This window comes from Megalobrama amblycephala, linkage group LG9 (genome assembly GCF_018812025.1).
Source record: "Megalobrama amblycephala isolate DHTTF-2021 linkage group LG9, ASM1881202v1, whole genome shotgun sequence".
Lineage (NCBI taxonomy): Eukaryota > Metazoa > Chordata > Actinopteri > Cypriniformes > Xenocyprididae > Megalobrama > Megalobrama amblycephala.
The window spans coordinates 21,647,968-21,662,532 of record NC_063052.1 but is presented as its reverse complement, the minus strand read 5'-3'; the positions used below and the strand labels follow the sequence as shown (position 1 = coordinate 21,662,532).

The window sequence follows — 14,565 nt, the reverse complement described above, 5'->3', positions numbered from 1 at the left end:
ATCAGCTTGTTAAAATATATTAAAATAAAAAGGCTATTTAAAATTGTAATAATATTTCACAATATTACTGTTTTCACTGTAATTCTGATCAATTAAACAGACATGGTGAGCAGAAGAGACTTCTTGTAAAGATTAAAAATATTAAAAGTTACAAAAATTGAAAAAAAAAAAACATTATTAGATTTTCTGAAACTTCTTGTTATTAAAATATACAATATTACAAATTTTATTTATATCAAATACATATTTAAAGTACCCATGATAATAATAGAGACAATTGCAAGTCATTTACTGCAAAAATATTTTAATATATAAATACATTTTCTTGCTTTGTTTTCAATACAAAAAAAATTACCTGAGAAGCAAAATTGCATGACATTAAATACAATTGAATACTAGCACTGTACATTTATAAGATATTTGATGTGATTTTAATGAGCATTTTCCAGTCATCTTAACATCTACAGTCAAACATCTCACCTGCTGCCATTCGTGCTTCTTTTTCTCCGTCACTCAAGTCACTATAGGCGTCATTTTCAAGCCGTCTCTCTCTCTCACGGTTCAGGTTGGAGCGGCCCGCTCCCCCTTCCGGCCCTGCTGATGGTACACCCCAGCTCTGCCACTCAATCATATGGGCCACCCGACCCTGAGCCATGGCAGTGGGTTTGGTCACTTTGTCCTTCATTGATCTGGTAACCCCTAAAGAGAGGGAAACACAAATCAGCGCCTGTACAGACTTACATGGAGCTGCAGAGAGGGGCAAAATGAAGGCGGCCAGGCAGTGCATTATGGGATATGTGTCTTTTGTTTAGTCACCTATAAGGCATACATTACTAGTTAACTAGTGCAAGGCACTGTGGATGATAACAACTGAATGAGTGATTATGAATGAGCCACAGCCTGCTGATTTGATTGATCGCCTTACAAGGCATGAGAGAGATGCGATTGGTTTACCATGTTTAGAAAAACATTATTCACAAAACTAATGAATTACATGAGATTCATAAGCTTTTATGCATGTATGAATAATTAGAGACAAAAGAGAAATGTCTAAACATTTCCTTTAAACAAAATGGCTCATTAGCATGCAAATTTCTCATCTGAACGAGACGCATTAGTTTAAAACGTAAGGCTCTGAATGCAAAAGAGAGCTTAAAAACAAGGTAGTCTGATGGTAACCTCCTTGACGGTTGTGTGATTTTTCTCGAGGCTGCTGACAATGATAAAAACCCCATCTGATGAATTGACTGCCTCTCTTTAAATACTTTGATAAATCACCTCCATTTGTTCCCAGGGAAAAACAATCTAATGGTATCACTTGAGCACTTCACCCCATTTTGAAGCACTTAAGAAAAACAAGAGAAATACAAAAGATACATGACATGAAACCGAGAGATATTCAGATACCTACGTTTCCAGAAACCTGTTGTGACAATGAGCAGTTTCCATTAAAAAAAATGACACCACAACACACAACTGACCAACAGTTTACTTCACAAAAGAGCACTACACCTCACAAAACCACAATACACACTACAATACACAGCTGACGTCACACCGAAAGACTACGTTTCCCAGCAGCAAGCTTGTGGAGATGGATAGTGCACTTACGTCAGGTGTTTTTTTTTTTTTTTTTTTTTTTTGAACTCTTGTTGGATCTGACATTTGGATTTCATCAATGGCTAAAGAGGCCATTGACATGCACTTATTAATGGAAGAGGCAGGTGGTGAAACTGGAAAGGGAGGGGGACCCACAGGGGCAGCCATGTTGGCTCCAATCACCATCTCCTCCTCTGGAGCCAACATGGGGTCGGTTACCAGCTACCGGGACAGACACACACCTGACACACCTGTCAGAGAGGACTTAGCCAGAGCTCCAATCCCATAGGCGTTGGAGTTCCGCTTCAGACGGGGTAAAATGGAGGTGGTGTCCTCCATAGACAGCTGACAGTGAAAGAAAGAAAGAAAGAAAGAAAGAAAGAAAGAAAGAAAGAAAGAAAGAAAGAAAGAAAGAAAGAAAGATTAAAGAGGCAGCAAAAGTTAGGGAAGTGGGAGTAAACATCGATTAAATTAATAAGCAACGAAAATCATTGTAACACACAGCCTCATTTAGCTTATTACTTTCATTATAAATAGCCAATGACAATGATAAAGGAAACTAAGACCAAGCCTCAATAAAAAATTACATTTATTAATCAAAATTAATAATAAACAATCCTCCTGCCAAGTAATACTCATTAGCTTAACTGTAGACTGTTTACGGTTGCGAGCAGCAGCTTAAACTAAAAGGGTTAGTTCACCAAAAAAGGATAATTTTGTCATCATTTGCTCACCTTCATGTCATATATTGGTCACTCTTTTTAATACAACAAAATTCTATGAGAATTGGAGCTGTGAAACTTCAAAATGACAAGAAATGAACTATAAAATTGCTCCATTTTTTCTGAAAATTCTGAAGCTATTCAATAACTTTGCATGGAAACAAACTAAAATTTAAAATAGGCATAAAACAGAAGACGCAATCTAGTTTTCTTCATTATTGTGACAAATATCAGAGTACAACGGCTTCTCGAACAAGAAAGAATTTAAGGTGGGACTTGACTTTGTCTTTTAATTGGATGGTTGTGGTTTGCTATTGGTCGATCTCATGTGATTGACAGGTTGTCCCACCCTCGCACCAGTAAATACATCATCAGAGAAGATAGAGATGTCACTGAAAGAGGGAGAGGAAGTTATTTTCATTGTCAATTTTGATTTCATGGTGACTTTACCATACTCAGTGAGAATCTTTACATTCATCCTATTTCTCCTTTTCACATTCATGAGTCTTCAGTCAATAATTTTATTCGGTTCACAATGATTTGGTCACAACGGTTAACAACATATATTTTCTGCCATACAAAACTATCATATGGCTTCAGAAATTGTGAAATTTAGTGCACACACAGTGTGAGTCACAGTGACTCATACACAGCACATTTAAGATACTTTTATGGTGGTTTTGTGTCTGTTTTGTAGGCTTAAAAGCTCCAGTCTGCAGTCACTGTAATTGCTTGTGGAAAAACCAGTACATTATGCAAAATTGTTCTTTTTGTGTTCCATGGAAGAAGTCATACAGATCTGTAATTAAACATTTTTAATTTGCTGCAGGAATGAGGCCTTAATCCCAGAATCAAGATATTCATTTTTGAACTTCCATTGTTCCAAGTTTTATTTTTAATAATAAATATAAATATTTGATGAAAAACTGACCAAATTGTAAACAAAACATCATCATTGCAGCACTCTATTCAGCTAATGTGCAGTCACATTATCTATTTTAAAACAGCTACAAATGTGGCTCATCCAGAACTTTGTTAGAATTATTCATGAATACATTTCTAGTGTCAAAAATAGTGTAAAAGTATAGCAGGTAAAGTTTGATTTGATACATTTCCTGATTTATCTTAACTGTCCTTTTGTCATTTTAGAATGAGAGCAGATGTCACTAAATCTGTGTGAACCACATTGTGTTATCATCTCTCACATCCAGTGCCACCTACAATTCACAAAAACAGGCCAAATCTCAGATAACATGACGTGGCTTATCGAAGACAGCTGGCGGACAGCTCAAACCCCCAGAGAAACCTGCCAGTGACGAAACACTGTGGAGTCATGGCAGACATTTAAGGTCAGTTTGTGATTTATATTAATTCAAACCTTTTAGTACTTTTCAGACAGTGTAAACACTATAATATTATGACATTTATCTACACCACATCAGCATCATACCTGTCATAACCAGCTGTCAGTGTTTTTGTTAAAAATAATTGCTGACCCACCCAGTTAAAAGGGAACATTTTCAGAACTCTATTATTCCAGTTAATAGAGTGTTTGTTCAAAGTTATTTGGTCTTTAATAATGTTTAGCACGAAACCATGATTGATACATTGTCCGTGGAATGTTTTAGTTCATGTGTAACCCCTCTATCCAGGTCCTACTCGGCCCACTCTGCGCGGGCCTCGAACCAGGGTCTCTGGCGTCAGAGTAGGACACTCTAAAGAGGAGGCTAAAGGCTGCAACCCCTAGCGTCAGTCGCTAGAGCATCTATTGAGATCAGAGGAGTGAGGTTTACTCACACGGCAACTACTGGCCTCCGTTACACTCACCCCCCCTAAACCTCACTCCCATCCGGGTCACGGCACCAAAATAACCCCTCACCCAGGTCCTACTCACCCCGCTCTGTGCGGGCCTCGAACCTGGGTCGGACGCTCTAACAAGGAGGCTAAATGAGAGGTTTACTCCCACAGCGACTATTAGCTGGCCTCCGTTACACATGGAACATTTTTTTAAATGTTATATACATACAGATGTGGACAAAATTGCTGGTACCCTTGGTAAATATGATCAAAGATTACTGTAAAAATAAATCTGCATTGTTTATCCTTTTGATCTTTAATTCATAAAATTAGCAAAAATCTGACCTTTCATTGAAGGAAAAGAATTGAAAGTGGGGGGAAAAATCACATTATGAAATAAATGTTTTTCTCCAAAACACATTGGACACAATTATTGGCACCCTTTTATTGAATACTTTTTGCAAACTCCTTTTGCCAAGATAACAGCTCTGAGTGTTCTTCTATAATGCCTGATGTGTTTGGAGAACACCTGACGAGAGATCAGAGACCATTCCTTCATGCAGAATCTCTCCAGATCCTTCAGATTCCCAGCTCCATGTTGATGCTTTTTCTCTTCAGTTCACTCCACTCATTTTCTTTAGGGTTCAGGTCAGGGGACTGGGATGGCCATGGCAGAAGCTTCATTTTGTGCTCAGTGACACATTTTTGAAAATTAAAGATCCAGCAGTATATTTAACCGTGGGCATGGGGTACTCTTTATCCATGTGTGCACCAAACCCATCTGGTGGGTTTGCTGCCAAAAAGCTCTTTTTTTTTAGTTTAATCTGACCATAGAAGCCGGTCCCATTTGAAGTTAAAGTCTTGTCTGACAACTGTATTTACTGGAGATTGTTTCTGGATGAGAGCAGAGGATATTTCTTGAAACCCTCCCAAATAACTTGTGGGGATGTAGGTGCTGTTTGATCATTTTTTAGGCTTTCTGAGACTCAAGACTCAACTAATCTCTGCAATTCTCCAGCTGTGATTCTTGGAGAGTCTTTGGCTACTCAAACTTTCCTCCTCACCGCACATTAGGATGATTTAGACACACGTCCTCTTCCAGGCAGATTTGTAACATCTTTAGTTGATTGGAACTTCTTAATTATTGCCCTGATAGTGGGAATGGGGATTTTCAATGCTTTAGCTATTTTCTTACAGCCACTTTCTATTTTGTGAAGCTCAACAATCTTTTGCTGCACATCAGAACTATATTCTTTGGTTTTATTCATTGTGATGAATGATTAAGGGAATTTGTCCTTTTTGTTTCCTCATGTTTATACTCCTGTGGAACAGGAAGTCATGGCTGGAAAATTTCATGTTCATGATCTCCCTGGTGTGCTAAAAAAAATGTAAATATGAATGGGAATATATTTTAGAGATATTTTACTCTTAAAAAATTCCAAGGGTGACAATAATTGTGGCCAACATGTTTTGGAGAAAAACATTTATTTCATAATGTGATTTTCCCCCCACATTCAATTATTTTCCTTCAATGAAAGGTTAGATTTTTGCTAATTTTCTGAAATAAAGATTAAAAGGATACACAATGCAGATTTTTTTTTACTGTCATCTTTGATAATATTTATCAAGGGTACCAACAATTTTGTCCATGTCTGTGTGTGTGTGTGTGTGTGTGTGTGTGTGTGTGTGTGTGTGTGTGTATATATATATATATATATATATATATATATAATTTTTTTTGTTTTTTAAACAAGCAAATTTATTTCACCAAAAATTTTTATGCACACACAAAAGTACCATCGCACTTTACTTAACATAAACATAAATTGTAGGAATATGGTTAAAGGGTTAAAGGGATAGTTCACCCAAAAATGAAAACCCCAACGCATCCAAGATGTAGGTGACTTTTTTCTTCAGTAGAACACAAAAGATGATTTTTAACTGCAACCGTTGCCGTCTGTCAGTCAAATAATGGGAGTGAATGGGAACACAATCAATAACAGTCGAAAAAAATTGCATAGACAAATCCAAAATAAACCCTGTGGCTCGTGACGACACATTGTCCTAAGACACGAAACGATCGGTTTGACTCTTATTGACTGTGTTCCCATTCACTCCCATTATTTTACTGACAGACGGCAGCGGTTGCAGTTAAAAATCATCATTTGTGTTCTACTGAAGAAAAAAAGTCACCTACATCTTGGATGCGCTGGGGGTAAGCAGATAAACATCAAATTTTCATTTTTCTGTGAACTATCCCTTTAAGTTGCCATGAGCCAACACAGTAATTTAAAAATATACAAAATAACACAACGTGAACATAAAGTGGTATTTTGGGGTTCCGGAAACAACAGTTACCATGGTAAATACACAAAATACTTACACGAGCCATTAATGAAACATGGAAACTGCTGCTGATGAATAGAATGAACATTATACCTGCATGCAAACTAAAAAAGACTATAGAATAACACAAGACTTGTCACTCATATTGTTTTGAAAGGGAGAAAGTGCAACGCCCAATATGGCGGAATAAGTCCCGCCTTCTAAATAAGAGCCAATCAATCGCCGACTGGTAAAGTCATTGCAACACTGCAGCGGCCATTAGAAGCACCGGTTTCTATAGAAACAGTCAGACGCGCGCCTCCGAAATGAGGCACAAGAGACGCGCATTTAGGAATTTAGGTCGATCCAGCCTGAAAAATACAGTTTTTTGTCATGATTCGAGCGTTTAGAAAAATAATTTATGAGACAGTTGTTATCAGATTTCATTGGCGATTTCAAATATGAAATTTAATCGAAAGCTTAGCAAACAGCTTTGGAGAATTTGATGTTTCCCCATTCAAAGAGATAGGAGTTGCACTTGCATGTCCGAGAGGCGTTTCAAAGATGGCCGCCGAGTGAAATGACTTGTCTTAAAGGGACTTTGATGCAAATCCTTCCTAGCAAACACACGACGTACCAGTTACATGATTTATTAGTACTTTACTTTTATTTCATGACTTACTAATTGACAATGTAACTACGACATTGCATGCTCCTAGTTTCTCTTGCTCTTTATGAAGTGATATACAGCGCGCACCACCGCATTTGTGCGTGCAATTTAAGAGTGCACGTTATGAGCACAGTATAACGGCTGCGAGGACAGTTCGGTTTTCTGAGGTAAGAGACTGTTTATTTCATAACAAGCTACAAAAATAACGTTAAAATAATGACAGTGATACAACCTGACAACAACATAATTGAGAAACACTGGTTTAGAGAACATTCACAAGTAACATTCCCATAATGTTTGCAAAATTATAAAATGCAATATTCTCATAACATTTTTTAAAACATTTATATTTTTAGTTATTTTAGAGAACATTCAGAAATGTTTATAACTTTATGGGAATGTTATCAAAATGTTTTTTGGAACATATTTTTGCTACCAGGGCAGAGAGTAATATGATATAGAATGTTATATTGATTTTAAAAAAATTATTAAAGGGAAAATAAAAATGAGAGAGAGAAAGTATAGTATGAAACGCAAAAAAGGTCAATATCAGACTTACATTGATTCCTTCCCAGGAAAACTCGGCACGTCCTTGCTAGAAGAAAACAATTGAAGAATAGATGGGAAAGATACAGTGAAAGAGAAGAAAAGGCATGATTTCAGTTAGCAGGAAACAGCAGAAGGCTGAACATCAAGCCAAGTACAGAACACTAGATCTGGAAGAACAACAGAAAGCAGAAGAAGGAGGCAAGACTGTTCATCTGTTATGAACTGTTGTGCAGACAAAGATATATGAACCCTTGGTCATGATCATCAAAGGTATGAACCCTTGTCATGATATACAGCTAACATTGTGTAAAATATTCATGAATGAAGTACCACCTAGTGTATCCATGTTGATATCTGCCTTAGAAGTCTCTACATTAGATGAGGACAACAGCAAGAGGAGATGGAGGCGACTTTGATGAGTAGCACTGGAGTAAGTAATTCTAGCCAACCCAAACATACAGCGAGCAATCGATTGCATTTACACCGCACCCAGCGCAGACAAACACTGGTGCCAGTACGAACAGCAGTAGCCGCTCATTGTTCATTAAGAGAGAGATCGATATGAAAGGTCAAATGGAGGTCAGTGTCAGAAAGGCGTTGGCGTGGGGCAAATGCCTGCCCCTTGGAAACTCTGAACAGACTACTGGCACAGTTCGGGGGTCGATTGATTAATTTCCCACCATCTCAGTCTTTATGACCCTGTCTGTTACATAAACTGTGAAGCTGGCTCCTAAAAATACAATTCTTGCAATTATGGCAGCCACCTACAATTTTTCTGTGGGGGGCAAATACAGCTAGATGCAAATTAACAACAATGAATTAGTTTTCTTCTCCACTGCAGTGATAAAGTAATTAATGTTTTGCCTAACATTTTAAAAGGGACGCCCTTTAAAGGCGTTTGATTTCAAAACAGCATTTAGGTCACATTCATTAACCATTTTTTTACTAAAAAGGACGTGTCTATATGGACGTCACAGAAATCACATGTAAATAAACCTACAGAAATAAACACAACTATGTAAATGTTAACGGGGCTGTCGATGTTAACGCGTTAACACATGCGATTAATTCAAAATCCTTAATGTGTTAAAATAATTTAACAGAAATAATGCAGATAAATTACTTTAAAAGCTAATTGTGTCATAAACATAGTTTACGTCACGCAGTTAGATGATCTTAGAAGTCCAGGCTGATTACATCAGAGATGGCAGAGAGAGACTCACGTTGCGTTTTCAGTGAATTATTTGTTCCAGTGTGTTTTGCTACAAAACACAAGCTCTGTCATATTTTGTGATTGTTTCTAAAGAGCGCGAGCCCTTGCGCATCACACTGTATGCAATACAGACTAAACGGAATGTCAAAACATCCCACTGCTATTTGGCCAATGATACGCAAACTATGTTTCTCGAGTGGATATAGCAAACCAGCGTCTTGCAAGTAAAGTTTTGATGGACGAGGACTGCAATCAAGGTAAAGACGATGGTGGTGACGTACAGAAGTTGTACGTGAATCCGTTGTATTGATGCACAAACAAACCGTGTATGTGCACTCTCGTTGCACTGATCGCACATTGCATTTATGTACAGACACATTTCAGTACATTCACATTGTTTCCACACACATTCAGGATAATGTTTCGATTTGTCATGTATATGTTGCTATGTTGGTGGTTTAGTTTTTTTGTTTGTTTGTTTGTTTGTTTGTTTGTTTTTTGGCATCTCCATGTGGTCCTGTTCGGTATCACATCCTGACTTGTCTAAAATGTAAACAAGCACTGTACACATACTACACACTGTGAATTCTGAAAAGTTTTTTTCTATAATGGTATTTTTTTCATGAGTGTGCATACATTTTTAGACTTCTTATATCATTTGGTTATTTGGTGTCCTTTTGTATTCTCCAAGTGTCCTTTTTTGGAAAGACACCTAAATTTACCTTTAAAAAGCTTGCAGAAAATACAGTTTTGTGAGAATCACCCTTCAATCTGATGATTTACTTTGCTGGATGTAGCAAATGATGACAAAATGAACGTGGTATTTCACCCAGAAAGTTTCCAAAAAGGTCTAAATCCTTAATGAAAGTGCATCAGGCAGTGAAACAAGAAATAGTTACAGTATTAGATGAGGGTTAAAATCAATAAGGAGGATTGTAAATAATAAACCACTATCCCATATATTCCTATTAGATTAGATTTCTCAGAGACACCAAGTTAGTTACATTAGCTTGGTAATTTGCTGCTTACTTTTTCAACTGAGGTTGCGTGAGGATAAGCACACACTTGTTTGATTCAAATTGGTTTAAAAGCACAAAAAAGTCAGTGAAATCCAAATTAATTCCATCTAGGGCCTTCCAATTCACCCTATAATGTTTTATTTTGGTGATGTTTTATCTAAGTTTGAGGGCGATTTGAGCTAGTGCTAAGCTAGCTAAAGTAGCCTTGCTACTTAGTAACTAGCACCTGATTCTTCAGAGTGTTCCATTGCTAGGCAACATTTTATGACATTTTGTTTTCTTTTTTTTTTCTTATTCTTATTTTGGCAACTGGCAAGTGGCTTTTTGAATTAAGAAATAGGCCTATTAATGATTTATTATGGTTTAGCTAAGCTTGTGGGCAATTTGAGCTAGCATTAAGTTATGTAGCCTTGCTACTTGGCAACTAGCAGCTCATTCTTGAGAGTTTTTCATTGCTAGGCAACATTTTATGACATTCTTTTCTTTTATTATTATTATTCTTATTTTGGCAACCAACAATCACCTTTTTGAGAGCAGCTCTCTAACACAAATGCATACATGCACAGCACAGACACTGTTTCAATTCGCTCCAGCTACAGTGAGCTGACACCACCTCTTGGCTCAGCTTCTTAAATCTGCACTCTTAACTCATGCCATTTGGTTTGGACAATACCAGAATCCAAAACGGTAGATTTTGAGCCAAATTCATCTGTGGATGAGTAGAGCAACAAGCCAGGAGCTGTCCTTGGGAAGGACGTAAACACAGACGGCAAATAGGGAAGACGGATGAGACTATGTCTTCCCAGGGGACAAACCCGTTATATGGCAATACTGTACGATAATGGCCAGGCTCTGGGGTCCGGCTCCCGTGGCCTCGGTGAGATATCTAATATAGAGGCTTTTCAAATACACATTATACCATCACGCTTTCTCTGACTTTCAGCAGTAGGGGGTGGCAAGACATGCGTTTGCCACACAGGGGGTCTTTGCGTTAGCTAAAGACTTCATTAAAGTGCCATGAGGCACAAATGTCAGCACTTGGTAGCTATAATAGCTTTGGACAGAAATGCAGACATCGCACAAGTATCATCTCAGTGAAGAATGTCTTTCAGATCCTTAAAGCTTAACCTCACAACATGGGACAGAGGTTTGGTGCAAAGCAAAACTTAAATATGCAAAGCGCTGTAGTTTTACTTACCTGCTCCCCATCTTTCCGAACGGGAACTGCATCCGCCGCTGCAGGAAAAGAGAGAGACAGAGAGAGAGATAAGGGAATAGGCATGTTGCTTATGCAACCTTTACCGAATAAGCTAAGTCAAACTGACAGCTTCCCGCTACATTTTCTGCTGACATTCACACAAAGACCTAAAATTAGATTAATTATCCATCCAAAACCGCCAGCACTCTGTGGGGAAGGAGATTTGTTGCATCACGCTTTTATATCGCATCGTTCCTATAAAATGATAAAAACATTTAGTGATTGCGCTGCATGATGCAATTATGCAAATTATTAGGAATTGTATTTCAAGAATAGGCTTCCAAGAGATGCTGAATTAAAGATTAACCCTTAAACAAGCTTTTATTTTGTTTTGTATTCTAGCTCCCTCTAAATGTGCACTTCAGCATCATTTCGATTATGAAATATGTTGACGGTGTGTGTGTTTACAATGACTCATTCAAAATGACAAACTAGAAATGACATGTAACCCAGTTTGCACTAACATTTTGAGTGATGCGCCTGAAAAAAATCACCCTGTAACATTAGACACTGCATAATCACATAATATTGAAGCATAATGACAGTGTTTTTAAGACAAAGCAATAAATGGAGCCGCACAATTCAGTGAAGTTTCACAGTGCACAAGGCCAACCGGCAATCAAACAATCCTCCATATCAAACACTGATTGTAGGCCTATTTAAAAGGTGTTTTTTTGTGTTTCAGCTGGTTTTGAGAATGGCACACTTGCTGCTTGTGCTCTCATCTTTAGTGAGTGTAAAAAAGAGTGATAAATGGCTGTACAAGACAAGTTGTGTGGAAGCCCTTACAGCAGGAGATGGTTTGGTTGTGTATGCTAATTACTAACTGCGCTGACATGCTCCCTCATTTACAATAATCCAGATTCATCAATTCATTGTAGAACGAGGGTAAAACCTGGTGCATGCTGTGCAATATTGTTGCTTGTCAGAATGTATGATATGAGCAGAATAAGAGTTTGCGTAAAGCTTTATTCACGTTGTGCGATTATGCTATCTGGGATACATTTGGGCTGTTGTTGTGATACATTTGTCTTGTTTTATATGGTAAAATCAACAGCCTATGACAGATTAGCATGATGTTGTGAGATCTTATCGAAAAAGTTCTATAGCTTTGTGAGAAATTTGACTTTGAAAATGTGATTGCTCCTATAAGCTGTCAAAAAAGCGTAAAAATCATACAGTTTGCACCTAACCTAAAACAAATTTCGAAAATTCATCATAAAAGCCCTTCTCGAATAGTAATTGTTTCTCATGTGGATTTGTGTAAAAACAAATTAGCATGGCTCCTCAGTGATAAAACTCATTTACAGTGGAGAAACAGGTTTTGCAATTTTATGATCCCGGAAATGCGTGTCTCGCTTGGTCACATGTTTAACACAAGTACTTAAATATACTATTTTAAAAAAGGAATATTGACACAGGATATGGTTTAAATGTCTTGAATTTTATCTCTGCAAATGATGGATGTCATTTTCAAATGTGGAAATTAGCACAAATAAATTAACAAGGCTACTTGATTGACTAGTAAAATGATTTGTCATTCAAGCCCTAATTAAATGTATATAAAACAGATTTATTGCATACCTGTTGCATAATAATGGCTCATTTCAGTAATGGCTTTTGTTTTTCTTCTTAAAGCATTAGTTCACTTTGAAATGAAAATTGCCCCAAAGCTTTACTCACCCTCAAGCCATCCTAAGTGTATATGACTTTCTTCTTTCTGATGAACATAATCGCAGAAATATGAATAAATATCCTGACATATCCGAGCTTTATAATGGCGGTGATAGGGATCAGTGAGTATGAGCTGAAGAAAGTGCTTCCATCCACATCCATCCATCATAAATATGTGCTCCACATGGCTCTGGGGGGTTAATAAAGGCTTTGTGAATTGAAGCGATGCATTTGTGTAAAAAAATATGTCCATATTTAACAAGTTATGAAGTAAAATATCTATGAGCCAGCTTCCATATTCAGCGTACACAGAAAGTGTAAAACTCTTGCAGTTCATAAAGCTTACGCTACGTCCTACGCTTTCCCTATTCAACTTATGGAAAAAGTGTAACTGACGTGACGTCAGTTTACACTTTCTTCGTAACTTCAATACGGAAGGCGGTCTGGCGGAAGCTACATATTTTACTTTAAATATGGATATTTCTTTACACAAACACATCACTTCGCTTCAGAAGGCCTTTATTAACCCCCCAGAGCTGCATGGAGTACATTTATAATGGATGGATGCACTTTTTTGAGCTTCAAACAGGTGGTTTCCATGCACTGCCATTATAAAGCTTGGGAGCAGCAGGGTGATTATTAATATAACTCTGATTGTATTCATCTGAAAAAAGAAAGTCATATACACCTAGGATGGCTTGAGGGTGAGTAAATCATGGGAAATTTTTATTTTAAAGTGAACCAATCCTTTAACTTCTCCCACTTGCTATAGTGGAGCCATGACATAATTTTTGTAAACAGTTACCAACATTTCAGAATTAAAAGTCTATTAAAAGAAGTCTATGTCAAACAGCAAAATTGTGGCCAAAATCGTGTGGTGAATCTTGCAGAAATTCAGTGTGAGAACCTTCACTGTGCACATGTACACAATTATTACTGAATGAGACCCTGTCTATCTGCAGTACACATGCTCTCTCACTCCCCCATCTCTCTCTATTCAATTTAGTTCTATTTAATTCAGCTCAATATCAGTGAAATTGAGTTGAGCATTGGCTTGATTCATTGAACTCATTTACAACAGTCCTAAACCGTTGACGCAATAGAATAACAATATTGTGATGGGGTTGATCACATTAAAACAGAATGTACCAGTCCTTGTTCTATCTGCATCTGATTTTTTTCACTCCAGACCGATTCGGATCTCAGAATGCATTAATTGCATCCTGTGCATGTGTGTGTGAGTGTGTGTCTTTTAATTGCTGGGCTCTCTCTCTGTAAGTACAGCAGAGCCTTTGGGCCTCAGGGCCATTTCCTCAATCAACCTAACCCACTCCGGAGAGACGGATAGAGCCATGCAGAGCAGCGTAGCTCTGGAGGAGACCAATGAACCAGAGTGAAGAGTAAACAGAGAAAGACAGATAAAGTGAGTTAAGGTAAAACAGATCTACTCATAATCAATTAAAAAGGAGACAGACAGAACTAACATGCCAAAAGAACAGCAACAATGATGAGAGCAATGATAGACAGACAGATAGATAGAGATATAGAGATAGATAGAGATATATACATAGATAGAATTATTGACAGATGATATATAGATAGATAGATAGATAGAATTATTGACAGACTGATGGATATATACATAGATAGAGACACAGATGATAGATAGAATTATTGACAGACAGACAACAGATAGATAGATAGATAAATAAATAGATAGATAGAATTATTGACAGACT

The 14,565-nt window shown here is 37.4% G+C and overlaps 1 protein-coding gene across 7 annotated transcripts in view; it reads right to left on the bottom strand.

Annotated features, from left to right (window-relative positions):
- The window catches only part of fam131ba (family with sequence similarity 131 member Ba), a 38,285-nt gene that overhangs the window by 8,679 nt on the left and 15,041 nt on the right, over positions 1-14,565 (bottom strand). For 2 of the 7 annotated variants that reach the window (XM_048202080.1, XM_048202082.1), the window contains exons 2-5: positions 11,093-11,130; positions 7,673-7,708; positions 1,842-1,944; positions 481-699 (exon numbers count right to left, since the gene is read on the bottom strand). In XM_048202080.1, coding sequence (XP_048058037.1) covers positions 481-699; positions 1,842-1,944; positions 7,673-7,708; positions 11,093-11,130 — 396 coding nt within the window. The remainder of the gene's footprint in view (positions 1-480; positions 700-1,841; positions 1,945-7,672; positions 7,709-11,092; positions 11,131-14,565) is intronic. The other 5 variants (XM_048202083.1, XM_048202085.1, XM_048202081.1 and 2 more) reach the window with 4 other exon arrangements.